The sequence below is a fragment of the Strigops habroptila genome, chromosome 3, assembly GCF_004027225.2.
Source record: "Strigops habroptila isolate Jane chromosome 3, bStrHab1.2.pri, whole genome shotgun sequence".
NCBI lineage: Eukaryota > Metazoa > Chordata > Aves > Psittaciformes > Psittacidae > Strigops > Strigops habroptila.
In genome coordinates, this window is record NC_044279.2 from 7,334,731 (window position 1) to 7,362,681 (window position 27,951).

The following is a 27,951-nucleotide window of genomic DNA, read 5'->3' on the forward strand; positions in this document are numbered from 1 at the left end:
CTGGAGCTCTACCTAAGCCTGCATCTGATTCCTTTTTAATAAACTCCATAGTGGGTCTTGAGCTGGGCTGAACAGAAGTGTACAGGTGATCTAAGGTATCTGAGATGTCTTCCATGGGGTGGCATAGAATCATAGAATCATTTAGGTTGAAAAAGACCTTTAGGACCATCGAGTCCAGCCATTAACCCGACGTTGCCAAGTCAATCACTAAACCATGTCCCTGAGCACCACATCTACACGTCTTTCAAACTCCTCCATAGATGGTGACTCCACCACTGCGCTGGGCAGCCTGTTCAGTGCTTGACAGCCCTTGCAGTGAAGGCATTTTTCCCAATATCCAATCTAAACCTCCCCTGGCACAACTCGAGGCCATTTCCTCGGGTCCTATCGCTTGTTCCTTGGGAGAAGACCCTGACATCCTCCTGCCATCCCTGTGGCCAGCCCTGATCACTCCCCTGTCCCAGTGACCAGCCCCAACCTCTCCCTGGCTGCAGAGACCAGCCCCACCCCCCGTTCACAGTGACACTATCGCCCTGTCGCGCCCTGTCGCATACTATCGCATACTATCGCATACTATCACATACTACCACCAAGCGCCCCCATCGCTCCTCCCAGCCACCAGGGGGCGCTGTTGGCGGCCCGGAAGCGGCACTGTTGTTTTGGTGCGGCGGTTCCGGCGGTGGCGGTGGTGGAGGCCCGGCCGCCATGGACATCCTGAAGCGGGAGATCAGCCGGAAGCGGCAGCAGCTGGAGGAGAAGGAGCTCCTGGGGGTGAGGGGGCCGCCACCGGCAGCTGCCCGCGGAGGGGAGGGCGGCGGGAGCGGCCTGAGGTGGAGGCTCGGGGCGGGGCTGAGGTGGGAGCGGCCCGGGAGGGGGCAGGCGCCCGGGTGAGGGGGCTCGGAGCTGGCCAGGAAGGGGTTTGGGGGTGTCAGGAAGAGGTTTGGGGGGGTCAGGAACGGGTTTGGAGGGGTCAGGAACGGGTTTGGGGGGGTTAGGAAGGGCTTTGAGGGGGTCAGGAACGGGTTTGGGGGTGTCAGGAAGGGGTTTTGAGGGGATCAGGAAGGGGTTTTGGGGGGGTCACGAAGGGGTTTGGGGGGTCAGGAACGGGTTTGGAGGGGTCAGGAAGGGGTTTGGAGGGGTCAGGAACGGGTTGGGGGAATCAGGAAGGGGTTTGGGGGGTTAGGAAGGGGTTTGGGGGCGTTAGGAATGGGTTTGGGGGGTCAGGAAGGGGTTTGGGGGTGGATCAAGAAAGGGTTTGGGGGGGATCAGGAAAGGGTTTGGAGGGGTTAGGAAGGGGTTTGGGGGTATCAGGAACGGGTTTGGGGTTATCACGAATGGCCCCGGGCAGGGTTTGGGGACGAGGAGCAGGAGCGGCCCAGGATGTGGTGGGGAAGGAGTCAGGAGAAGTTTGGGGGTGCCTGGACCTCAGCCTGGACCTTGCTATAGGGCCCTGCTTAGTTTGGAGATCGCTTAGTTATTTATTGGTGCAGCTGGGCAAAAATCACCCTTGAACACAGGGCGGGTGGCAAAGCATTAGTATGGATGTTTTCAGAACGTAAGAGGACATGAACAGGGCGCTGCCCCATCCCTGGCAGTGTTCAAGGCCAGGTTGGACACAGGGGCTTGGAGCAACCTGCTCTAGTGGAAGGTGTCCCTGCCTGTGGCAGGGGCTTGGAACTGGATGAGCTTTAAGGTCCCTTCCAACCCAAACCAGTCTGGGATTCAGGCACTGAGAGATGAGAAAAATCTGTGTGAGCTTTGTTGAACAAAGCGTGGTTCCCTTTCCTCACTCCTGCTGCGTTCTGTGCATAGCAATAGTGACAGAGGGGGGTGTGTGCCAGGTGTGTTAGCTGAAAACACCCACAGTACAGCAGAGTGCTTTCATGGATGTCCTCCTTTAGGTTTTGGCATTAGTGGTTGAAGTAGGGAGCTGTAGTTGGAGGCTTTTGCAGGCAAAGTATGAAGGAAGAGCTAGGGCACCTCCCGTATGGAGACAGGCTGAGAAAGTTGGGGCTGTTCAGCCTGGAGAAGAGAAGCTGCGTGGAGACCTCAGAGCAGCTTCCAGTGTCTGAAGGGGGCTACAAGGATGCTGGAGAGGGACTCTGCATCATGGACTGTAGTGATAGGACAAGGGGTGATGGGTTCAAACTGAAACAGAGGAAGTTCAGGTTAGATATAAGGAAGTTCTTTGCTGTGAGGGTGGTGAGGCACTGGAACAGGTTGCCCCAAAAGGTGGTAAATGCTCCATCGCTGGCAGTGTTCAAGGCCAAGTTCGACAGAGCCTTGGGTGACACGGTCTAGTGTGAGGTGTCACTGCCCATGGCAGGGGATTGGAACTGGATGATCTTAAGGTCCTTTCCAACCTAAACCATTTTGTGATTCTATGGTTCTATCTCAATCAAAGGAAATGCTTCAAGGTGACCTCAGTTGCCAGCTGTTGTGTGTCTGGGAGCTCTCATTGAACACATTTCTGTGTGCTTGGTGCACCAAGCAAGCTTAAACGTGCTTTGTACAAAGGTGGTTTCTCCCACCTCCTTAATTTAGTGTAAAATGACATGTTTTGTATGGTTTATTTAACTTTGCTGTGCTCCAACATGGGCCTTGCTTTGCATACCTGAAGTGAAGTTTTACTCTGATCGCCTTACATGACAAAATACGTGGTTTGTTAAAGTGCTGGTGAACACATTGTGCTTTGAACTCTGCTTATCCATATGTGCTGCAAAGTCACTCTATATTGCTGATTTTCAGAGGTGCTTCCAACTAGTCCCCTTTAGATGACAATGTAGCCATCTCTCTGAAAGGATGTAGCTGAATTCACCAACTCAAGTAAGGAAGTTTGAGCCATTTTTGCCCAAGGAGGTGAAACTGTAAATTGTTAACAGCTTTCCTCTCTTTTAGGGAAGTAAGAAATATTTCAAACGCAGTGAGTTAGCTAAAAAAGAAGAGGAGGCCTATTTCCAGAGATGTGGCTACAAGGTATGGCAGCTGCTCTTCCAGGAGTTTGCATGGTTACTTTGAAGTCTAACATTTGATTATCAACAGTATAAATGTTGTTAATGATAATTGTTGTTCTTTGTTCAATCTGTTAATGGTATACATTAGCCAGTAAATGAGAAGCCACCTGGAGAGGTATGAGTTTCCAAACCCATTTTCGATGCAGGAAAAGATATGCATGATATACAGCAACTTAAGTTTGTGTTATGGTTTGGCTTTTCTTTCTTTTCTTTCTTTCTTTTTGTGGAAAGCATGAAGTGGCTTGGGATCAAAGCTTGTCTTCCTTTCTTTTTAAACTGTGCTGTTAGGCATGAACACTGGATCTGATACAGCCACCTTCCCCCCCTCTCCCTGCTCCCTTATCAGGAAAAAAATGGCTATCTTTGGATAATTTTATCCATTCAGACAATTTGCACAGTGTTGTCAAATGTCCAAAAGAAATCAGTAGGGTGTGGGTGCACACTGAAAAGATCTGCCAACTTTCCTACCGTGTAGATTTGTATTTGGGTTTTGGCCATCAACCATCCAGCACTAAAACTGTGCACCAGCAACATTTATTGTCTTGCTGGCAAAATATTAGGAAACAATTGGTAACCTGGGGTGCATTTTGCAACAAATGAGTGATCTGGAAGGCTTTATCTGCCTTGTGATGGTGTCAGGGCAATAGTGTCCTGAACTGGAAAGAATGTTTGTTTTCATTTACCAGTGTGTGTGTCTGCCTGCTGCCTGATTATCCGTGTATGGGAGGGGGGATGCATTCCCTTGGGGAAGATAGAGGCTCGTAATCTTGTTTGCTGTTACTGGGCACAAACAGGAGCTTTGTTTTCAACTGAACTTTACCCAGTTAGTGACTTATTCTGAAACCTTGATCTGTCTGTGTAATATTTGAACATCAAAGCCAAAACGATTCTTGGAATGTGCAGCATATAGTCATGAGAAAGGGTTCTGTGAATCCAGTCGCTCTTCCAAGTGGAAATGCTCCGTGATGCTTTCTGAGCATTGGCTTGAATCCTTCAGAACCTTCCATGGTCGTTCAAATGGTGCTGTCTGTGCTGCTGCAGCACCACGTTTGGTTTGAATGTGACCCTGCAGATGGTTTTAAAATAAGTTGCTTCGTTTAGTTTAGTTCCTTTTTTGAGCCTCCCAGATTTCTGCATTTGATCTTTGCAATCTTCATGACATGTAGAATACAGACTGATTTCTTTTTAAATTCAGGAGCTATTTTGCTTTGCTTAGGCTTAATAAATTGTAATAATTTGACTTGCTTGAAGAAAGCACCGAAACAAAAGTAACTGTGGTAAAGATATCACTTGGAGTCTAGCTGACAGAATGGATCAAATCTTTTCCCTCAATGCTGCTGTCTCTTTATGATTTCCAGAGTGTTTGTAAGTTAAACTTTGTACATATCCTTCTGCCATGGGAGTGTACTTCTTTATACCTATATATATTTACACAGTTCTTCCTTATTTTCTCTCCCCCATCAATTCCTCCTTTCCTGCATTGGTTGAAGTTTGCTTTTTCCCCTCCCTTTATGTTGAGCATTGATTGGATTGTCCTTCCCTTGTTTGGAGAAACAACTGTGGTTGTAGGATTGATTTCTGTGTTTGCTGGTATAGCTTTAAATAGAGATTTGTGGCTGAGTCTTGTAGCTGGTGCCACAGGGGTGGATCTTTACAGCCACATGGAGTCATGCTGACACCTGAGTGCACGACTGGCACATTGGCCTGAAAGAATAGAAAAGCTTCTTTAAAACCAATTCATGTCTAGTACCTTCATCAAACTGATCAGCCCAAATGCAGACTGGGACTGACAGTGTGCTGCCCACACAAGGAGGGTGCTGCAGGGTGCTGTAGGATTAAGTGAAGCATTTCCCTTTTAGCAAGTACAGAAAGGAAATAAATTCTACTAAGGAATCTAGGAAGAACCAAGATATGAGTGAGTACTGGAAATGTGTCCTTCTTACAGAAATACTACCAAGAGCAGTCTGCTCATGCTGTCAGAAGTGTCACACTTGAGCTTATAAAGGGACCTGTAGTTACATGACTGCTGTCTCAAAGTTCCTTTGATCACAGAGTTGGTTTGCATTATTAAAATACTGAGTAATGAAGAAGGAAGGCTCTGTTTGATTCAGGGACCTGCTTTTAGATGAAGAGGAGCTGCTAATGAGATCCTATCCCTATGAGGAGTTGTAGGTGTCTTTTTTTTTCCCCTTTTTTTCTTTTAACCCATAATAAACTATGACAAGTTTGTTAGAAAGATGTTGTTACCTTAAACCTGAAGAAGCCATGGATCACTGCTAATAGCACTCACCTCACTGAAGTTATGGGTAATAAACACTTTAAGCTGCCAGTGCCAGCAAAAGAAGCAGCCCCACTCTCTCCCTGCCCTTGGGTTTTCATTTCTGCCCTTGTGTCAATGCATGTGCTATGCCTGGTGAGCTGGACGAGGAGCGAAGTGGGCTGGGAAGGGTCCTTTCTTTGTGTTTGCCAGGTTATTTTCTGTTGGAATCATTTCCCCCACCTGGTTCATCACATAGCGATGCAAACGCTTTTGCATGGGTGAGGAGGAAAGAGCAGGGGGCAGGAATCAACAGGCAGAGGGTGGATTTGCTATTTTTGGCACCAGTGCTGACATCTGCTTGCTAAAGTGGTTGGCAAACTTTAGCAATTGTCCTTTTCCATTTGCTCTAGAGACTGCTTCCTGCAACCTGCAGAAGTGTTAGTTTACTACTGATACTTTTAGAAGCTTTTATTGTTCTGTGATAGACAACAAAAACTATGAAACTAAAGGTTTATATTGTTATATTAAAATCTGTGTTCCAGAGTTCTCTATCTTTACATTGCTAGTAATATATAGGTTTATTTGCATTAACACCTTAGTAACTGTCTGTTGAATGTAGGTACAGCAGGAAGAAGAGGAGGAGAAACCACTGACTGCATCAAATCCAGTGTTGGAACTTGAACTGGCAGAAGAGAAGTTACCAATGACCCTTTCCAGACAGGAGGTAACATCACTCATCACACACTACTTGATTTTACAGCAAGTGCCTCTGAAATCTCTTGTTAGGGCTGTTTTTTCCAGTGAGCTGTACTTCTAATGTTAGCTGTATTAAACAATGTCTCAATTAATGATCATCTTCACTCATCAAGGATCTGCTGTCCAATTGAATGCATATGGAGGTACAGATGGGTAGAGCCTCTTTGTCATATGGGTATGCACAGATGTGCTATAACATTTTACAGCTCTTTCAGATGACTTCTGGATTAGACCCTAAATATCACTATTTTCCTTGGATAATACTGAAGATGGCATACTGACTTTTTCCCAAGATTCCCACCCAGCTTCTTTTTCTTCATTGGTCTGAACCTAAGTTTAGAAACTAAGTTTTGGGAGTTCACCTTAATTTCTAGAAGAAACATTCCTGTAGCCAGAGCTAGTGTGTTCTTTGGGGTTTTTTTTCCAAGGTTAAAAATACCTATGTGAATGTGAGTTCACAAAGAGACCTATACCCAAAAGCAGAGGAGAAGCAGGAAACTCAGAAGTACAAAATAATTCTAATCTTGGAAATACTGAAATTCACAGCTGAGATAATCCGGGGATGTCACATGTCCCCTTAATTTTGTTGTTTTTATAGGAGTATATCCCAGGACTTGCAATGTGGGCTGTTGGTTTCATGTTTGGTTTGAGGCTTGGTCTCTATGTCCTGTGTAATGCACACTGTCTCACTGCTATTGAGCTACTTGGGTGGATGTTTTAGTTGAGATTTAGGTGTTGCTGTGCCAGCAGTCTCTCCACCCTTAGTTTTGTAAGCCTGTTGCTTGATACACTGAGTAATGGTGAAGTTTAAAGAGATTTAGCAGCAATGTGTAAGATAAGGAATCAGGAGAATAAAGTTCAGTTTTTGGCTCTGCCTATGACTTTGCAGAGGCTTTTTCACCTCTGTTATATCTACTTTTAAAGTAATTGTCTCATTAGATTATGGGACTTAATATCTATCAAATCACAGAATGGTTTTGGTTGGAAGGAATCTTAAAGCTCAACTAGTCCAACTCCTCTGCCACGGGCAGGGACACCTTCCACTAGAGCAGGTTGCTCCAAGCCCCTGTGTCCAACCTGGCCTTGAGCACTGCCAGGGATGGGACATCCATAACTTTTCTGCTTCAGAATGAGAACTTTTAGCAAATCCCCTTGCAGGTGTGCTGGGACAACCTGCAGCCTGGTTACAGAGTGGTTTTATTGCCCTCTGCAAGTGGGTGAGTGAGATTATTGTCAAGTTCCTTGGCGATCTTGAGAACAGTTTGTAAGCTCTGCCAGAGGGGTGATTTTGTGTATTTGTTTAAACAAGTCAGAGCAGGAAGAAGTTAGCCTTTATCAAACAGCCTGGGATTTTAGGCAAAATTTAGACTGGTAATATTTTGAATGACCTTTCCCTGAAATACTGTGGGAATTTTATATTTAGATTGCAAAGTGTCTGGAACATTTTTCTACTGCTTAAAATATTGCCATTTCCTCTCCAGCTCAGCTTGTTATTTTAAGCAAAGTAAATAAATCAGTCATTCTGGATTGTATTTTGCTTCCTCTATGAGTTTGTGTAAGGGAATGCTTTGATTCTTCTCAGGTTATCAGGAGGTTACGAGAGAGAGGTGAGCCCATCAGGCTGTTTGGGGAAACAGACTATGATGCATTTCAGCGCCTGAGGAAGATAGAAATTCTTGCACCTGAAGTGAACAAGGTAAGACTGGCTTGTTATTTCTTACTTACTTATTTGTAGTGGGATAACCAATGAGGAGCCCTATAAAAGTTTCTGAAAATCAGTTTCAGTAACTGATAATTTTCAGGAGGGAGGTGAAGTAAAGAGCAAAGAGAAATATCTGCTCTCTCTCATTTATTGCCCGAGAAAGCGTGCTAAATGTCATTGTTTTATTCACAATTGCAATTCTTTATGTTAGAGTTCAACCCTAGAAACCTTTTAGGCCTTTTTCAGTTGAAAAACGGGCCTCTGGGCGGCAGTAATAGCCCAGCCCGTGCTGTTAACCTGCTTTTAACCAGTCGAGGCAGTCATTTACTGTTAAAACTATCCTGTGTTTGTAATTATACGCCTCTCTGAGAAGGTACAAGTAAGGAAGAGGATCCTGTCTTTTAGTATATGAATGATTTTTCATCAAAAACTTGTTATGGAAACTTCATTTTCCCCCCTTCCCTTGAAAGTAGCAATCAAATCAAAAAATTACTAAAAGATATCATAGTTAACCTATTTATTCCTTTTGTCTTAATAGATTAGTTAAATGAGGAGATGCAATTGAGATTTGGTTTGCATTCACTGTTAAGCAAGTTTGCAACCCAGCTGGAGGACGGCAGTTGGGATTTTCTTCCCTAATTTATGGCAAACTGGATTGGTGGAAACGTTTTTGCTGGGGCTGCCCACACAAGGAAAGGCTTTTCCTGTTCAAGTCTTAAATAAAGATAAACAGATCTAAATGTTGACATAAAATAATTCTACTAATGAAAGCTGCCCCTCCAGCGACAGCGATGACAGTAGTAGGAGTATTAGGAAATAGTGAGCTCATAAATGTGTTGGATTTTTGTGTTACATGTTTCAGCCACAACGTGTTGCTTAAATGTAGATAGTCACTATAACCGTTTGTGGTTCAGACATTTTTAGACTACTAAATGATTAATAAAACCACTCCAGACAGTCAAGTCTGATGGTGAAAGAGGGGAAATAACTGTGCAGAGCTATTCCCAGTGGAGTGGCTGAATTTATCTTAGGGTAAGAAATGTCATACTCCTTTATATCTTATGTCTCAAGATAAGAATGTATGTCCTTTAACTGTGACTAAGCCAAGTCTTGCTCTATTTAAAAGCAGCTCTTGAACTTTAGATACGTGGGTTTAAACGGATTCTAATTTTTAACCACCTAAAAACTAGGGGATTTTAAACACTTAATCTATGTGAAATATCCTGTTATGTTTAAATCATCAGTAATAAAGGGAAACTATATAAATGTTTTACGTGATAATACTGAGGGAGTGTTACTTACCTTGTTTACAGCTTTTTTCAGGGCAGATGGGGAAGACTTGTAGAACTGGTGAGGGTAATGGTCTGTTTTCTGTTTGTTTGGGGGTGGGTCAGTGCATTGCTTGGGGTAAATGTCTTGAAGAAAGTCCTAGAAGTTGACTTAAACCTCAATGTTTTTCTGGTGAAAGTCTGAACATTGCAGAAGTTCATGCACCTGCTTTTTGTGAAGTGCTGAAGCAATCCAGAAACTGTTCTTTGAATTCAGTTTAAATTCAGACCACAAAGCTAAACTGGCTTTTCTTAAACAGAAGTTGGATGCTCACAGTGACAGTACTGAACCGCTTTATTTCCCTCAGGGGCTTATTGTAAACTAGCCATCTCTTAACTTTTCTAGGGTCTGAGAAATGACCTGAAGGCTGCTTTGGATAAGATCGACCAGCAGTATCTGAATGAAATTGTAGGTGGCCAAGAAGCAGGAGATGATGACTCACAGAATGACTTGAAAGTCCATGAGGAGAACACTACTATTGAAGAACTAGAGGTATGTGATGGTAGATTTTAATTAAGGGATTTTAGATGTATATATTGTTGTGAGAAAGCTTCAGGATTGTTTAGACAAAGTTATCTTGTTTTCAGCATCTAACTTGGGCATTCTGAAATATCCTTAAATATGGTTTTGAGTTGCACCATAGGTGCCTGCAGTATCCATGTGAAAACTCAAGTGGTCTTTGTTTACAACACCTCATCAAAGAGGGATAGGAGTTGCCTGCAAGGAAAGTAATACAGTTAGGATTCCTTCTGCAGAGGGTTTGGAATTAGAGAATTTGATACAAATACATTACCTGGTCATAAATCCTAAAGCCTTTCCAATGAGTATTTGAGAAGGTAATAGGCTTAGTACTGCTGAATTTTCCCTCTACCAGAAAGATGGGACTCTGAAAAACAGACACACAGTAAGAATATTTGATATAAAACCATCCAGGACAAAAAAAGAAGTGAATATCAGAAGTAGGGAGATCACAGGAAATATAAGTGCAGAGACCACGTGTCCCACAAGCTTCAGTGCAAATGGCTCCTATGTTCTGAAGGATCACCATGGTATTTGTGAAAGTGAGTGCAGAATGAGTGCCATGAAGTGCATCCAGCGCCTGGGATTTTAGGGTAAAGTTTGGAAAAGCACATTAACTTGAGCTCAGACTTCTACCCTTAATCTTCAAAAGTCTTTGCAGGAGTTAATCTTCATAATGTGCTTCCAAAAGTGTGCTTAAGAAGTAATCTGATTTATAATGGAAAGCTTAAATGAATGCATTATTATTAGGATATAGTCTTTGGCCTTTTTGTTAGGATACCAGGGGTTCTGGTTTGAAATAAGAGTAGTCTCAGAACTGATAGCAGTTGTAATGGGGCTGCATTTTACCCATCTGTTAGTTCTTAAAACACCCCCTTTTTGGGGTAGTGGGACAGGCTTGGTTTAAGCCATAAAAGTCATCTTTTTTTGTTTGAAAACACTTCAGTCTTAATTTTATACTACTTTGACTGCTTCCATAAAGGCTTACACTGAATTGGCTTCCAAATCTAGGAGATTTTAAAGTAAAACTCACTTTGGTATTGTGAGGACAATGGAAATAGATTATAAATCCAACTATAGCTACTGGAAGTGTTTCTCAAAATGGGTGTTGGTATGAGCAGGTTCGAGGTTTGGGCAGGAAGGTTGGGTATTGGAGTATGCTACTGGGGGTTTCTGGTGGCTTGTTGTTGGGGTTTTATTAGATTTGTTCACTCAATTTCACAGTTACAATTAAATGAAATGGGAAACAGCCGCAGTACAGCAGAGAATTGGAATAGCTTAACAAAATAATTAGGTTAATTGATGGCTTTGGGGAGCTCAGCAAATGCAGCGCACCCACAGTTCCCCTTCCTGCAGTGCTGTCAAACAGCTGCTAATGATGCCAATCATTTAGTGGTTAATGAATGAAACATTGCTGTTGCAGTGACTTTGCAGAACTAATCATATTGGCTTTTTGACTGTAATGTTTTTAATAGATTCATGAATCTCAGGAGCATATACAGCTCTTTCATTCTGTTTCCTAACTCGTGTTTTGGATTACTGCTGGACTTTGTTACAGTTCACAATGCAGTGAATCCTGCTCTGCTTTGGTGGTGGTGGCAAACTTCTAGACAACATGGAAATAATTCATAGAATCACAAAATGGTTTGGGTTGGAAAGGACCTTAAGATCATCCAGTTCCAACCCCCTGCCATGGGCAGGGACACCTCACACTAGACCATGTCACCCAAGGCTCTGTCCAACCTGGCCTTGAACACTGCCAGGGATGGAGCATTTACCACTTTTTTGGGCATCCTGTTCCAGTGCCTCACCACCCTCACAGTAAAGAACTTCTTCCTTATATCTAACCTGAACTTCCCCTATTTAATTAACTGTTTTCTTCTGTTCCAGGCTTTGGGAGAATCCTTAGGTCGGGGTGATGATCACTATGATATGGACATCATAACAAAGTTCTTGAAGGTAACAGTCTCTAATAGATTAATTATTCTGTAGCTGTGTCATATTTTTTACTATCTTGAAGATATATTTCATGAATAGAGGGGATGGTTTCAGCTGCTTGGAGAGAAAAACTCACATTACATTTAAGCTATGGAGTTTTTTAAATGCTTGGCACTCCACAGCTTTGGTTAGTCACAATAGTGACTTCTGCTTGACCTAGGAAAGAGCTGTTGTGAGAGCAGTGTTCTTTAAAATCTGGTCCTACTTTCTCCAGACAAAATAAATATGGTTTTCATTTCCATATGATCATTGAAGCAGTTGTATGTAGTTGCTTCTATGTACTACCAGGACATTAAAAACTGTTCCTGCCTCTGTTTCCCAGGAACAGCACAAGCTGAAATGAAATGTCACCTGGTACTGTTATGTGAAATAAGAGAATTTTAGAGGAAGTCCACTGGCTTTGCCAAGGAAACAGGTTCAAGTGAATAGTAGAAAACTGTTTCCTTGTTTCCTGGCAAGAAGCCTGTGTTGCCTCTTGTTTGAGTCAGCTGGTCCCTGTGTAACTATTGTGATGGTCACAAGTCACAGCGAGAGTAGGAGCTTTTATTTGTATTTATAAGATTTGTCATCATTTTAATGTAGTTTGGGCTAAGCAGGCAGGGAAAGCAGGCTCAAAAATTGTTTTTCAGGTGGAGGGAAGTTACATTTGGCACGTTTGCCTTCTCATGTGTTGAATTTTCACTGTGATCTTCACCATTCCTTACGCTCCTGCTCTGAAACATCAACATCTACTTAGGATTTCTGCCCTTATGTATCCCTCCTCCTTCCCAAGACTGATACTTACATTTCTTTGTACACACCTTTTTATACATGCTCCCCCCTCACCCACATGTTTTTATAATAGGAGGCTTGTTCCTCTCCCTCCTTGTGTATCCTTCTGAAAGAGGCTTCTTGCCTTCATTCAGATTTCTCCAAAACCCCTCTTGCCTTGGTGGCTTAAACTGTTCCCGTCTGTTTTGCCGAGGAAGTCACTAGATGGCACTCTGACATAAATGTGCTTGTTCCTCACACAGTTTCTCCTTGGAGTTTGGGCTAAGGAGTTGAATGCCAGAGAAGACTATGTGAAACGGGGAGTGCAGGGGAAGCTGAACAGTGCCACGCAGAAGCAGACAGAATCCTACCTGAGGCCACTCTTCAGAAAGCTTCGGAAAAGGGTGAATCACTTTTAAATGTCACTACCCTGTAAGACTTTAACTTCTGCTTTCAAATTTAGTGTCCTTTCCTAAGGTAATGTTATCTTCACTAAAGAAGAGAGGATGAGTGAGTTTATCAGAGTTTCTGCATCTAGAGCCCATGGCTCCCCAGTTCTGACCTTTTTATCTTGATCAGTGACTACTTCTGCCTACCCACTGCTTTTCCAGGTGTTGCTTAATGTCTCACCTGTTCATTGGGTTGCAGGCATGATAGAATTGGGATTGTATTTTGCACTTTGCCACTAGCTACTAGGTGTAACCACTTAACCTCTCTTCCTTCAGATCCTTCATCTGAATAACAAAGATGTTTTCCTTTGTTAAAAGTCCTCAAGCTAGGGTAGTTGCTAAACTTTGTATAAATGCTGAGTAGGATGATTTTCCTGAGCTGCTATTCTGAAGTAAATATGTCTTGTCTTCTTTTTCTCCTATAGACGCTTCCTGCAGACATCAAAGAATCAATAACAGATATTATTAAATTCATGTTGCAAAGAGAATATGTGAAGGTACGTTTGTTTGCACTCTTCCAGTGTGTTCAGGCTGTCTGGTTCTAATAGATGGAGTTTATTACTTCCAACATTCCCATTCTTTTTTGCATTGGGAAGATATATAGCTCGAAATACACACAATATATATATCCAAATGAAATGGAAACTGGCTGTGAAAGGTTTGGCTCCAGTAGTGTTTGATCCACAGCCTGTCAGAAGATCTTTTGAGGTTGGTGAAACTGCAGAGCTTTGAGAAGAGAATTTTTCTCAGAGGTGGTTGTATTAAGTTGCAGAGAGGAATCCTCTGTGGGAAACCTGCTATTGGAAGGTTAAATGAAGGTATTGAATTAATAGGAATAGGCTGTTGATTAATTAATTAGGAATTAATTGAGGCAAACTGAGTTATTGAATATGAGATGCTGTCCCTTGCTTTGGCGATGCTCACATTAGCCGGACTGGTATGGTTGAGGTATGGAAATGAAAAGTGTTTTGGACAAAGTCTGCTTAGTGGAGGAGACAGAAGCACTTTGGCACACAAGATCAAAGGCAGTGTTGGCTTTTGTTTGTAGCTGCCTTCAGAAGTGGAACTCAAATACCAGTAGCATTTGCTTAAGCAGCTTGTGTATGCAGAGGAAACAGGGCTGTGTTTTGCCTTTAAATTGCTAGTATTTCTTACTATTCTTGTGAGGACTTGGGGTAATTTGTCAAGTAAGCAAGTGAGCCTGCTTGTGCTACTGAAAATAACTTCAGATAGCCCAAGGCAAGTTTAATCTAAATCATCTGAAAATAGAACTGAAAGTGTGGGATGTATGATAGTGGGGGTTTGTTTGGGGGCATTTTATTTTCTTTTGGTTGTCGTCATTATGGTGAAATTCCCTTTCCAATGCCTCCTCAAACAAAGTAATGAGTGTGTGGGAATGTGGTGTATCTCATGGGGTAGCCAGCTGTGCTCTTCTCTCCTGGGAGTGCTTTGGCTTTATGTAAACTTCACAGGCTGATTTTTGAAGGATTGAGTGTACATTTGGAATGTTTGGGGTTTTTTAGGATCATAGAATCACAGAATGGTTTGGGTTGGAAAGGACCTTAAGATCATCTAGTTCCAACCCCGCTGCCATGGGCAGGGACTCCTCACGCTAGACCATGTCGCCCAAGGCTCTGTCCAACCTGGCCTTGAACAGTGCCAGGGATGGAGCATTTACCACTTTTTTGGGCATCCTGTTCCAGTGCCTCACCACCCTCACAGTAAAGAACTTCTTCCTTATATCCAACCTGAACTTCCCCTGTTTCAGTTTGAACCCATCACCCCTTGTCCAATCACTACAGTCCCTGATGCAGAGTCCCTCCCCAGCATCCTTGTAGCCCCCTTCAGACACTGGAAGCTGCTCTGAGGTCTCCACGCAGCTTCTCTTCTCCAGGCTGAACAGCCCCAGTGTTCTCAGCCTGTCTCCATACGGGAGGTGCTCCAGCCCCTGATCATCCTCGTGGCCTCCTCTGGACTTGCTCCAACAGCTCCATGTCCTTCTTACGTTGAGGACACCAGCACTGCACACAGTGCTGCAAGTGGGGACTCAGGAGAGCAGAGTATTTTATTTGTTTGGTGTTTAATTAGGCTAATGAGCCTTGTACTTCTAAAGATACTCATATCCTCTTCCATTCTAAGAGGCTTGCCTCTTATTGCCTGCTCTTGTCTTCTGTGCTGTTTTGCTTTGTGCAGTCTAGCGAATGCTCAGCCACCAATTCTTACTGCTTTGTTAGATGAACTGCTCGAAAGAGTTAAACTTTGAAATCGACACCTGACAGCAGGCAAATGCCAGGATGCAAGTTGGGCACTCAACCTGAATTAACCCTGTTGTGACAGTCCTGGAAGGGTCTTTAATTGCATGTTCACATAATGTCTTTCATCATGTAACTATATTTAAATCAGTAAGTAAGTGTTTGATGGAGACTGTTCAGATTCTGCGTCCTGTCCCTTCTTGAGGTTTACTTTCAGCTGTCTGCAACCCCCTGCTTTGTTCTTTATTCACCTCCGAGGGTCAGCTGGGAAGAAACTGCATGCACTGCCCATGATTGCTGCTGCTTATTGTCTACTCTTTAAAGAGGAGGTGGTAAATGAACTCTCTATCACTGAGTCTTGTGGCTGCTCACTAATAGTAGAGGAATGTCCTGCTCCACGTCCTCCCTGAAGCTTCTGTAATTGCATGGATGTGTCTTTCCCACTCACTTCCTGGTTCTCAGTTGTCAATGGTCTTTTAAGCTCTGTCCTTCTCTTCCTTTCTTACTGTTGTTTTTCCCTTCAAGTTTTATCCCTGTTCTTCCCCAGGGATGTTGTCTGCTACAGCTTTAGAAACAGGATCTGCTGTCTCAATTGGGAAATTTCAGATTGATTTACTGCTGCTACTGCTCCCTTCATAGATGTTGTGACAAATGTGCTTATTTAACCCTGTTTTGTAGCGTGCTGGTTCTCAGCCTCTTTGGAAGCTCCTCTCCCCAGGGGCTGTCAGGCCTCAGTGCACTCCTCAGGTCTGTGTGCACAGAGTCAGCCCGCAATGGGTTGTGCCTACAGACAGGCTCCCTGGTCCAGTCTGCAACCAAAACAGCAAGGGTTGTAAAGGTGATAGCAGCAGAAAAGCTCATGGGAATGTGAGAAAGCCAAGTTGAAAACAGTCCCAGTAAACTTCCATTTTAATCAAGGTGATTAGGCTGCCTTATCCAGTGCTTGCTTTCATCAGGTAAGGTCCATGGTTCTTGCTTCTCTCAGAGTAAATGTGATTTGTGTTAGGAAGATGTGTTCTAAAATCGGTTAATATCATGCAATGAGACCTGATTCAGAGGGACTGGGATAGGTGTTGTTATCCAGCAATACAATGGATGCTTTCTGATGCTCCTGCTGTTTTGCTAAGAATACCTGCACTGTATTTCTTCAGGCAAATGATGCCTATCTTCAGATGGCCATTGGAAATGCTCCCTGGCCCATTGGGGTCACCATGGTTGGCATCCACGCTCGAACAGGTCGTGAAAAGATCTTCTCCAAGCACGTGGCCCATGTTCTCAATGATGAAACTCAGAGGAAATACATACAGGTAAGGCTGGCTTTGGAAATCCAGCAGATTCCCTTTTGAAGTTAGGGGATCTTTGAGGTGATGGGGTAAAAAGGTCCTAGAAATGGACCTTAGTTTGGGTCAAGCATAATATCCATTTAATAGCTCATCCTGGACCTGAAGGCTCTTCAGTGCTGGGCTGGGAATGGAGTCTCATGGGTTTTTCTACCTCTTAACTGTTGTGATCCTACATGAACACCAAAGTGTTCATGTCTGTGAAGACATGCTTTATCCTCCTGAGTTCCTTCACTGCTTAACTGCATAGAATGTATTAATTTAGCCTGTGAAATACAGTTCTTCTGACTATTTCTGCAACTAGATAAATGCTTTCATTTTTCAAACATGTCTCTTTAACAGCATGGACTCAAAAGTTTCAGGTTCAGTTCCTCCTGTGCGTATTCATACTCCTATCATGAACTTTTGGGTTTGGAATTAGTAGCAGTGATATTTTTCTTCTTTGACATTTCAGCGCAGTAAGTGGACAGGTCTGAGGAAACAAGTCTTCTCTTGTGTTTTCACATGTATTTGCCTCTGCCAGCTGCAGTTTCATTGAGATAAAGACCTGGCTTAACTCTGAAGCCTCCAGAGCAGCGTCTTGGAGCTCAGAGTTTCTGGCAGGGGAAGCTTAATGTAAATGTCTTCCTGCTGCAGCAGCAGGACTCTCATTGCTTTTTGACTTCTGCAGATGGCTGCAAGCTAATTGCTTGCGAAAAGCAACTTCCCCTTCCACTTTGAGACTCTTTGTGTTGGGATTACAAATATAACTTCTGGTTTCTCTTCAACTATAGTTTTTAATATCATCACCTGAGAACATACTGTCTTCTCTTAATATTGGGGATAACTTCGAACTTTGGAGGAAGAAAGGTTAATAAAAGAACCAACCCAACCCCCCAACCCAACCCCAAAACAGCAGCCTTTTCTTTTTAATTCTTCTTGTTAAGCTTTAAAACTCTGTAGTCTGTGAGGTTGGTTTGAAAACTGCATTTGTATCACAGAATTGTCCCTGTGTTGTTAATTCCTAGGGGCTGAAGAGGCTCATGACCATTTGCCAGAAGCACTTCCCAACAGACCCATCGAAGTGTGTGGAGTACAACGCGTTGTGAGGCTCCGCAGTGGGCAGCCACGACTCTTATTTCCAGCTCCAGAACCCAGAGAGGATTGAAGAGACAGTTTATGCTTTAACACCAAGAGAACCTGGGGTGGGCTTTGAGGAAAAGCATAAAGCAGCACATTTTCTACAGCTTCTTTTTTACGAGCCCCATTTATTTAGATTTCTTTTTAAATCTATGCTTCGTGCTGAACACATCCAATCCACAGCAGAGGGGGGAGGTTTGAAGGGGTTATGACCAGGACAATGACCAGGGGACAACGAATCCTTGCTTTTGTTTCACTTTGTTATTCAGGGAACCATACAAGACTGAACTGTTTCCCATATCTTAGAGCTTTAGGTGTGACTCAGCCCTGCATGGAGCATATGTGGAGCTATTTTGGCTGCTTTCCCATTGGAGACTGATGCAGGGAGATGATTAGAGGGAAGCAGTTTAAGCTGAATCTTGGTTGTTTCTGTAAATACAAAGACTTTATTGGCTAATCTTTCATGTGGTATTTATCAGGGGGGAAAAATAAAAAGGTTTATATATTTCTCAGCTCAAAAGTACAGGCAGGCTCAGTGCAAAGAGGTTTTGATCTTGAATGCATCTGATTTGGCTTTTTCTTTCTTTAGTAACAACGTTTTTAATAGGAAACTTCTGGGCTCGGGGGAAGTAATCTCATGGCTCTTGAGGCTTTCAAATCCCGTTTTTATACATCTGGAGAAAATTGTATTGTGCTGGGCATTGCAGAGAAAATAATTAGGACCTCCCATGACCACGAACAGTATTTCTGGCAGCCACAAATCTTTACCATTGTGCGTGTTGATGGTGAAGAAACTCACAGGAAGGATGCTGTCTGATTCAGCTTAAACAGTGAAATACTGACACTCTGGTAGTGGTGCAGGGTGAAAGGCTGAATTTTTATGTGAGGGTGCTGAGGCGCTGGCACAGGGTGCCCAGAGAAGCTGTGGCTGCCCCATCCCTGGCAGTGTTCAAGGTCAGGTTGGACACAGGGGCTTGGAGCAACCTGCTCTAGTGGAAGGTGTCCCTGCCCGTGGCAGGGGGCTGGAACTGGAGGAGCTTTAAGGTGCCTTCCAACACAAACCATTCCATGATGAAATAATGTGGGTTTTAATTACAAGAGCAGTGGAACTCTGCAATAGCACTTATAGGTTGTTCTCCTAAGGAGCTCTTCTAGGATGTACAGAGAAGCTCCAAATGGATTGTTAATCATTTCAGTGGCTGCTCATAACTGCAGCTACACACACCTGTGAGGATCCAGGCCTCACGTGTCTGGTCCCATAGATCCAGTTGAGCCAAGTGCCCTCCTCTGCTCCTGGAGAAGCCTTTCCTGTGGAGTCAGTGGAGGGGAGGTCTGGGGTTGGGTTCAGACAGGTATTTGAACCTGTATCCCATTACCATTCCTGTGAGGCAGCAGGTCTGACACATCTGGCACATCTGGCACTCGTGGATGTGTAACCAGTGAGCTGCTGCCGCCTGGTACAGTGTGAACAGAACCACTTCCTGAAGAAACGTGTCCATGCTGGAGTGTATTGGTTTGTCTGAGTCCTCACCTTGGCTGGAAGTGTGGAACAGGAACTGGTGCCCTCTTCTCTTGTAGGTATTTACAGTGTCCTGTGGCACAGCGAGACCTGGTGCTGGCAAATTTGTGAGTTTGAAGAAGTATCTGAAGGTTGGACAGAGCCCTGGGTGACATGGTCTAGTGCAAGGTGTCCCTGCCCATGGCAGGGGGTTGGAACTGGATGATCTTAAGGTCCTTTCCAACCCAAACCATTCTGTGATTCTTCCCGAGAGCCTCTGTGTTCTGAAGTGCCTCTTTGGGCACAGGAGTTTTTCAGTCTGGAGCGTGTGACCCCAGAGAGAATGTCAAGAGCTTAAACAGTTTAGAAGTAATAAAACTGAGGCTAATGAGACCTAACCCGTGCCTGGGGAGGGGCCTTGGGGAATAGGCGGGGAGTTGTGGGGAGAAGCCAGGTAGATGTCAGGAGCATGGAAGAGTTTCATTAACTGTGGTGTCTGGTGATGTTTTTGCAGTGCTCCACACAGACACTCTTCAGAGGCACGATTACAACAGGAAACATTTATAACGCTGCAACTTTATCCCTCTCCCCACCCAGATGATTTCCTGAGCTGCTTCTAAGGTCGGGACGAAGATTTAGTTTTGAACTCGTTAAATAATTGAGGGACAATATTGTCCCTTGTTTAGGAGAGCTGTAATTTCCCTGGGAAGTGCAGCAAGTGAGTAGGCAGGAGATGGTTTAAGGAGCATTGTAACATCTGTTTGGGATGGAACCGGATTCCTTGGGGCATCTGTAATAGTATTAGATAGATTTTCCTCTCCCCATAATTAGCTTCAGAGCTAATTACTGAGAGTTTTAATGGTACCCTGAGTACTGGTTTTGAGGGGGGATGCGCCTCCTGTAGGGATGTGAATTTGGGGTTGGAATGTTTTAGTCTGCTCAGGTTTGAAAAGAATGTGATTTAAACAACGTGCCTCCTCGCTGACAGTCCGTGAAATACAGCTGCTGCGCCCGAATGAATCCCATGACGGAAGAACTTTATCCCTTTGCAATCCATGGAATGGTGCTGCACGGGGAAGCGAGGGACTGAAAAGTACTTTCTCACGGCATATCCATGTAAGAGTTTCCAGCTGTCCGGCACGTGAGAGCCAGCTCCGGCCCTGGGGGGATCGCGGGCGGGGGGGACACTGTTACAGCAGCTGCTTTTCATCATCTTTGCAGCTGGATGGCCCCAAATTACAGCTACCAGAGCCCGAGCAAATAGCCAAAAACAACCCCAACCCACCCGGGCCCAGTGTGGGGACGAGCGGGTGCGGAGCCGCTGTCACATGCTGGCTGGGGCTTTGTGAGGAGGGATGTTTCAGTTCAGCCATTTGGGCTTTTCCCTCTGGGATTCTCCAGATGTTTGTTTCTGATAATTCTGCCATTGGGCGGAAATAACTCTGCTGAATGCAAGAGTTACAGCCTCAGGATGAAGCCATGCGCTCACCATAGCTGTGTCTGGAGGGGTTTGGGGACTTTGGTGTCCCCTGTTGTTCATTGCAGGCCCTGACCCCTTCCACAGCCTGGTGGAGGAAGGGGCTGCACAAGGTGCTCTCCAAGTGTGGGATATTTCCCCTATATTGGTGTTACTGTGCCCAGTGGTAGTTAAATGCCTTTAAATCCTTATTTGCTCTTTGTCTGTACTGCAGGAAAGGCTTTTTGGGTAGGTATTTGTGGAATCAGTGTATTTTGATTGAGGAATTGAGTTCCTCTCCTACCAGCTGGCATATAATCATAGCATCACAGAATGGTTTGGGTTGGAAAGGACCTTAAGATCATCCAGTTCCAACCCCCTGCCATGGGCAGGGGCACCTCACACTAAACCATGTCGCCCAAGGCTCTGTCCAACCTGGCCTTGAACACTGCCAGGGATGGAGCATTTAGCACTTCTTTGGGTAACCCGTTCCAGTGCCTCAGCACCCTCACAGCAAAGAACTTCTTCCTTATATCTAACCTGAACTTCCCCTGTTTCGGTTTAAACCCATTACTCCATAACAGCTCCAGTCTTGCCCAAAGAATGAACCTGGTTGAGATGTGAATGGCTCTGCTCCTCAGGGGGAGGAGAGAGCCCCGACCCCCGGACCCAGGGGTGAGCACACAGCGTGGTGCCCTCCCAGAGGCTGGCACAAGGGCTCAGTGCTGGTGTGGAATCTGGAGCTGGCTGTAGGGAAAGCTGCTCCCGATGGGCTGTAGGTCCTGCAGCAGTATTAGAGCCACTGGCAGCAAATTGAGCCAAAATCCCAGAGTTAGGGGGAAGTCTGAAGAATCCCATCATGGCCATTGTGTCCCTTCCCAAACCCTCTTGGGGATTTACTGCACACGACTGTCCCAACCAGAGATGCTGGTGGTGGTTGAGGTGGGGTCCTGGCTCTGCGTTGGTGCCACTGGTGTGTGTGTGGGGATTGAGGGATGCTGGGGTGGAAAGGAGGTGCTGGACAGTGGGGATAAATGGGAAAACCAGGAACCGACTGCACTCAGCACTGGGAAGCATGGACGGATCCCACATGGAAAGCTTGTGGCTGTTCAAACTGCATGGAGGGGTGCTGGCACTGCTGGGGCCACCACTGCCTGCAGAGGGGAAAACGTGACAGTGTCCCCTGTAACCCAGGGCCGGGCTGTGGGCAGAGCCCTGAGCTCCATCCCTGTTTGCTGGGATGGGTTCTCCGTGCTGCTGCCTCTGCAGCAGAGATAAAAACAGGAGCACGGGGGTGCTTTGTGACTTCAACCCAAGGAACAGGCGGATCCTTGGAACACCAGGGGTGAGTGTGCTGGTGCTCAAGCCTGTCCTATGGACCTTGATGTTGCCACAAGCAGCCGTGTAGCTCCTGAGCATCCAGTTTGTAAAAGTGAGTGTAGTTATTTCATGTGTTGGAAGTAAATGTAGTTTACTACATCAACACATGTAGTTATTACATGTGTTGGAAGTAAATATTTACTATTATGCTTGTACTGTGGTGGGATATCAGTCGTGGTTTCTTACAGCCCAAGGCCTCCTGAGCCCCTGAGACCAGTGCTCAAGAGGACACATGATGGAGTGACCACAGATCTACTGAATCCCAGGGGATCTCTAACAGACAGGCTTTTCAGGGTGAATCATAGAATGGTTTGGGTTGGAAAGGACCTTAAGATCATCCAGTTCCAACCCCCTGTCATGGGCAGGGACACCTCACACTAGACCATGTCAGCCAAGGCTCTGTCCAGCCCGGCCTTGAACACTGCCAGGGATGGAGCATTTACCACTTCTCTGGGCAACCTGTTCCAGTGCCTCAGCACCCTCACAGTAAAGAACTTCTTCCTTATATCCAATCTGAACTTCCCCTGTTTCAGTTTGAACCCATCACCCCTTGTCCCATCACTACAGTCCCTGATGCAGAGTCCCTCTCCAGCATCCTAATGCCCAGTGTTTCCTGCAACCAGCAGCAAAGGAGCGGGTCCCACGGAAGCCCTGGCCAGCTGTGCACACATCTGGAGTGAGGTCTGGCAGAGGTGGCTGCGGTAAGGAATGCCCAAGGAGCTTGTGCCCTCCGGAATAAGAGCACTGCGAGGTTTCATTTTGAAAATGCTTTAATAAGCAAGTGTTGACAACACCGTTCTGCAAAATGTAAAGGTAACTATACAAATTCTTAATACAAAAAGAATAAATTAAAAGCAGATCTGTTTTAATTCTGCAACTTTTTCTACAACATACATAGGTTTTTTTTCCTTGATTACAGTTGAACAGAATCCAGTCAAATCATTTTCCATGCTCTAAAGTCAATTTCAGGAGAGACCTAATTTTTTTTTTTTCCTTATTTTTTCCTTCTTTTTCTTAAACTAGAGAGTCCATTTTACACAACTCGTAATAAAACTATTGACATTAATATATATGTAAAACTTTACATCTAGTTAACTAAGCAGTAACTGGTCATCTGATAGCACCTGAATGGGGATCGGCTATGCCTGAAACTAAAACTAATACAGAGTGAAAACAAATGGGACTGTTTCAACATCTTCAACACTCGACTGCATATAGGATCATGGAAAAATAAACCCTGCCTCCCTCCAGCATGGCCCAGGGCGGGAGCAGCTCCCGGCTGAGCATCGGACACGTAGACTCAGAACGCGATTGTGGCTTTATGTCGGATGGAGCCTTGGAAAACAAAAAAGGACAGGAGGGGTTAAGTTGGTAGTCAAGTGCTTGTCTATAATAGCTATGTATATACCCCTCCGCGTTATACTTAAATATGTTAATCTCATCTGATTAACATTTTATGTACATTTGTGTTTAATTGAATTGAGCTAAACAGTAAAACCTGTTTTACTTTAATCTGTCTTTACTACCAGACTGGCTGCTCACGTGTGCCTCGATTGCAAAACAGAAAAGCAGAACACAAAGCAAAACTCAATCCGTTTCTAGGAAGCATTTTTTTTTGTCGACTCGAGCCCCATCTGCAATTCAGGCCAACCATTGGATTTCTCTTCTTTTTTGCCTAATTTCAGGGCTGCCACCTTTTCACCTTTGCTGCAAAACTACAGAGCTGGTCTCGGAGGAATTAACGTTTCTTCCTGTAGTGCCCAGAGGCCTCCTAGTGCTGCTGTTGTTGAATTCTTTTTAATTAAAAGAAGCTACACAGAGAAAAAAGAGAAAACCATCAACCCCAAAACCACTTACCAGGGGAATTAAAAAGAAAACAGACAGTTGCTCAGAGCCCCTAAAAAAATCCGTGGGCTAAATTACTTGCTGCTGCTTAATTTGGTCCTTAGTTAATCCTTTCACTTCAGCTACCCAATCTTATCAGGAAATGTCACTAATCAGTGCTATCTCGTTGCTAAAAATCCAATTAGGAGCTTGAAATAATTCCCATGTTAAAGACCCCAAAGCCACAAAGAGATGGTGGAACTGGATTTTGCACGTCCAGATAACGGGTGCAACCCCACCGCTGTCTGTCCTTCCAGCAACGGGTTGTGAGGCTTCAATTACTGTCAGAGGGGGTTTGATGCTTCCTGGAGGCCCAGAAGCATCAGGCTTCCAATGGCCACCTTTAAAACCCCCTCACCAGGATGAAAACTGTGCTCCCTCGTTTTTCCCGGGGGATAATTCATTTATGCTTCATGTATGGACACGACAGCTCCCTTCCTGTGGATTTCCCTGGACAAACACCAGCCCTTCTGCCCATAGGAGGCCGCTTCCCCGCCTTGCACAGAGAACAGCACTGACCATTGCTAGTACTGTGTGAGCTGCTTGCGTTAATGTATGGAAACCCCATCGTCTTTCCAAGCCCAATTATGCAGAACCCATTCTCTTTTCAAGCCTGGAATGCAGTTTTCCAGCAATCTCAATACCAAAAGGTGTGGCAGCCCCCCAAGTCGCGGTGTTTCATTTTGAACCTTTCGCCCTACTTTGTCTGGTAGACGCTGTTGTTATTCTTGGAACACACACACACACAGACACACACACGCTTTAATTCTTCTTTTCCTTTAACTAAAGCTAACTTCAGTTTCTGCTTTTCACCAAAAAGTTACCCCCCTCCAGCCGTTTCTTTTAATGCCTTTCCCATAGGAAATCATCGCACAAACGGGGGAAAGCCGGGAGCCTCCCCCCATCTAGTGGCAATAAAAACAGCATAGCACCGCGGTGAAGACTAGACGTGCCAGCTTCAACATCCACCCAGATTGTGCACTTGTTCGTTACAAAAGTGTCTTTGAGGCCTTTGAAAGTTCCATGGCTTGAACGTGTATAAAGCATTGCTCAAAAGTACGTGTAAACTTGCAGCTCCTTCCATGACGATTCCTTTTGGTATCAGCAGGCAGCTCTCGCTGGCGTCCAACACCTCAGTGAGGTTGCTTCTCTTTCTTGTGGTCGCTTCTTGCACTGGGAGGATCTGCCTCGGCTGCTGGGTGTTCAGCCCCACTGCCGAGAGCTCTTCCCGACGGACCGGTTCTCCCACACTGGTGACGAGCCCTTTGCTACACTGGTGCTTGGGAAGGGGAGAGGAGTGGAGCAGATGCGTTAATGCAGCCTTAGGTGTCGGTTAGATTGCTGTGTGCTTTCCCTTCGATTTCACCTTAATGCTTTGTGCAGAAACTGATCAGGATTTACTGGCTGTATCTGTTTGCAGAAAGGGTTTTTTTTTGGCAATTTGTATCTTTATCAGAGTATTAAAACCCAACCAGCACAACCCAACCTCTCCATGTAGTGGTGTGCAACCGGCGCCAGCCCCAGGACTCGCCTCTGCTTTAGATAATGCCTTTGTAAACCTTGTTTGTCCAGTCTAACAGGAGCTTGTGGACAGCGATGCTGTGATACCAGCCCAGACCTCCAGCGTGTCTTCAGCACAATGGGTTATTTTGCACATAGGTGGGCTCAAAGCGATGAAGGAAATGCTGTTTGACAGGAGGTGGTTGTGTCTGTACCGAGTTAAAACAGATGTTCTTGTAGCTGGAACCTGCTGCGTGAACTCATCCTGCTGATGTTGGCGCGGTGATCTTTGGCAGAGCAGATCCGACTGCGAGACTGACACATCTCTGAAGCGACGAGGTTTTACTGTTTCATAACAGACACACTTTCAGGACTCTCATATCCATTTCTCAGCCTCTGTCCCATTTTATCCCCACTTTAATGCTTCAGATCGCAGGTCATGGAAATCCTACTGCTGTTACATGCCGCAGAACAATACGATTCGCTGTAAGCCTTGAAAGGCTTCCACCATTTCAAAGGCAAAGCAACGTTTAGGTTGCTGACTGCCTGTTAGGACGGCTGCTCATCACGTCTGCTGCTCTGGCAGCAGGGTCCTGCCGTGGTGGATGTCTCAGGGCCAGCGTGGTGTGGATGTCGCCTTGAATTGCATCGTGAGGAAAGTGCTTGGAGTGGAAGCTGGTGCTGGGTGACAGTGCATCTGGGTAAGGCAAATGAGAGGCAGTGAGGTGATCTCAGAATGGCATTGATGTGGTCAACTTGAGGTCAGGGGTTCACACTAGAGTCCCAGGCTTGGCTTTTTCCTGCCCATACCACTGGACATCTGCTAATTCTGGATAGAGGGGAGAATCCAGGAAACAGCTATCGTTGTAGCTCCTGCAGGAGAAAGGAAACGTCGTTAGGACAACGAGGGCTCCTGGAAAGGTCAACCAGGGGCATAAAACATCGTATTACATGTGGGAAGTAACAGAGGATATTCACAGACCCCGCTGCACTCTGCAGGTACCCCTAGAGCTGATGTTTTGGGTGCACTCAGCATGCAGGACCATGCTTTGGTGCAGTTTGCTCTTGCCTGGCAGCCCTGTTCACCCCAGCAACCTGCCTGGTGCGAGGAGGCAGGAGAAAGCCACGCTCCAGCAGCCTGTGAGTTTTGGCTGCTGGAATGGCAACAGGCAGAGCTGCTGTTGCTTTCAGCCCACTGCTGGTGGGATGCACTATAAGAGAGCAGTGTCTGCTGCAAGAGCAAGAACTTGTGGGCCGACCCCACTGGAATCATCATAGAATGGTTTGGGTTGGAAGGGACCTCAAAGCTCATCCAGTTCCAACTCCCTGCCTACAACAGAACACGGTCCTTTCCACATTGGACCTGGCACTAGTCACTTTCTAGCTCATCCCTGGAAAGCCACATATCTCTGACATTGCCAGGTGATGCACAAGCCTCTGCCCACAGCAGAAATGCTACAGGAAAGCACCACCACTCTCCTCCTTCCCTGTTCCCACTGGGAAATACTGTCCATGGCCTAGAGCGTTGCTCTTAGGACTTGCCTTGCTACTTGACAAGCTACTGCTGCCTTCCCTGCGTAGCTTTTTGTTTGCCTGTACCGAGCACGTGAGGCAGTGGATGAGAATTTTCTGTGCTGCATCTGCATAGTGACAGTCAGAACTGATGTGCCCCTCACACGTTTTGAACCTATTTCCAAACTAGAGACCGTTTTGAGGCCAAAAGTGGGAGATGCATTTTCTGTTCACTGTGGGATTCTTGCCCCTTGGCTCCCTCCCCACTTGCAGGGACTGATCTCACATCCGATGCAGCCCAGCAATTCCTGCTTCCTCTGCCCTGTTTTCCACCTGCTTCCTTGGGACCGTGTCTGGGAGGACCCTGAGCAAGGGCATCACCATCTGCATGTTAAAGAGCCCTTTGTTTCCCAGCTCTGTGCTGCAGTAGGGAGGTTTATGGGTTATCTCTTAAAAGCTGGGCTTGAAATAGGTGACAGATGCCAGCTGTGAATGGCTGTAGATTCAAATCAGGGTGTCAGACAGCCATGCAGTTTAATTAAAATAGAAATACTCTTGAGGAGCTTTTTGTTCCCTCTGCCCTCCCCCCTCTGTCTTCCCACAGGAACAGGGCCAGGATTGCTCCTTGTTCCATGAAACCTCGCTGCTGCTTACAGGCTCTGCTTCACAGCTCTGCTCTGCCCTAGGGAAGGAGGAGAAAGGGGTGCTCAGCGCCATGGCTGGAGCACTGCAGGGAGCTCAGTCCAGGTCCCTGAGCTCCCACACTCTCCCTGCAGCACTTTGCCCACACTGCTTTGAATGCCCCCAGCCACACACTGTCACTGCTGCCTGCTCTCTGTGCCCATTCACCCCTGCACAAGGGCAGAGCAGACTGGCCCAAAATTCTCTTTCAAAGAGCACCACAGCCACAAACTTGCTGAAAGGGCACAGAGAGGGGCATGGGGATGCTTTCAAGTTGTTCTTCCAAGGGCTGAAGGAAGCCTTGTTGCCAAACAAGCAGGCACACAACCACAAGGGCTGCTCCTGTGGGACAGCGGGATGCCGGTTATTCGCACTGTGTTCATGGACTGTAAGGCAGAAGGATGAAAGAACAAAAGGTCCCCTTACTATACCTCTATTCATCAGTACTTTGGTGGGTTGGAGACTGAGACTCATCCATAGTGGGTGAGTTGTCTGTTGCTTCTCTGAACAAAGGAGAGCAAAAAAAAGGAAGGAAAGAGGAGAGAGGAAATG

At 45.5% G+C, this 27,951-nt stretch overlaps 2 protein-coding genes across 9 annotated transcripts in view; one reads left to right on the forward strand and one right to left on the reverse strand.

The window, feature by feature from the left end:
• The first annotated feature begins 636 nt into the window (after window positions 1-636).
• Window positions 637-27,873, forward strand: PRPF18 (pre-mRNA processing factor 18). Of its 3 annotated transcripts, XM_030478616.1 has the most exons (13): window positions 658-771; window positions 2,899-2,976; window positions 3,103-3,129; window positions 5,894-5,998; window positions 7,613-7,726; window positions 9,407-9,553; window positions 11,471-11,539; window positions 12,592-12,732; window positions 13,203-13,274; window positions 16,181-16,336; window positions 17,377-17,470; window positions 23,198-23,201; window positions 27,862-27,873. In XM_030478616.1, exons 1-11 carry the CDS (start codon window positions 706-708, stop codon window positions 17,455-17,457), a joined length of 1,056 nt encoding a protein of 351 aa, XP_030334476.1. In that variant the 5' UTR covers window positions 658-705; the 3' UTR covers window positions 17,458-17,470; window positions 23,198-23,201; window positions 27,862-27,873. The 3 variants fall into 3 exon arrangements, with proteins under 3 accessions (XP_030334477.1, XP_030334476.1, XP_030334475.1); XM_030478615.1 differs by lacking the exons at window positions 23,198-23,201; window positions 27,862-27,873 and having other exon boundaries at window positions 17,377-17,950; XM_030478617.1 differs by lacking the exons at window positions 3,103-3,129; window positions 23,198-23,201; window positions 27,862-27,873 and having other exon boundaries at window positions 637-771; window positions 17,377-17,950.
• FRMD4A (FERM domain containing 4A) overlaps window positions 22,575-27,951 on the reverse strand; it is a 372,724-nt gene continuing 367,347 nt past the window's right edge. For 4 of the 6 annotated variants that reach the window (XM_030478613.1, XM_030478614.1, XM_030478611.1 and 1 more), the window contains one exon: window positions 22,575-26,079. In XM_030478613.1, coding sequence (XP_030334473.1) covers window positions 25,977-26,079 — 103 coding nt within the window. In that variant the 3' untranslated portion in view covers window positions 22,575-25,976. Of the gene's footprint in view, window positions 26,080-27,830; window positions 27,903-27,951 lie in introns of all 6 variants that reach the window. The other 2 variants (XM_032919794.1, XM_030478612.1) reach the window with 1 other exon arrangement.

What these genes read in the sequence shown, in the direction of transcription:
- PRPF18 (XM_030478616.1), top strand. Translation starts at nt 706, where the DNA reads ATGGACATCCTGAAGCGGGAGATCAGCCGGAAGCGGCAGCAGCTGGAG. An exon ending in AGGAGAAGGAGCTCCTGGGG is followed by an intron (nt 772 to 2,898) that starts GTGAGGGGGCCG and finishes CCTCTCTTTTAG; the next exon opens with GGAAGTAAGAAATATTTCAA. An exon ending in TCATAACAAAGTTCTTGAAG is followed by an intron (nt 11,540 to 12,591) that starts GTAACAGTCTCT and finishes TTCCTCACACAG; the next exon opens with TTTCTCCTTGGAGTTTGGGC.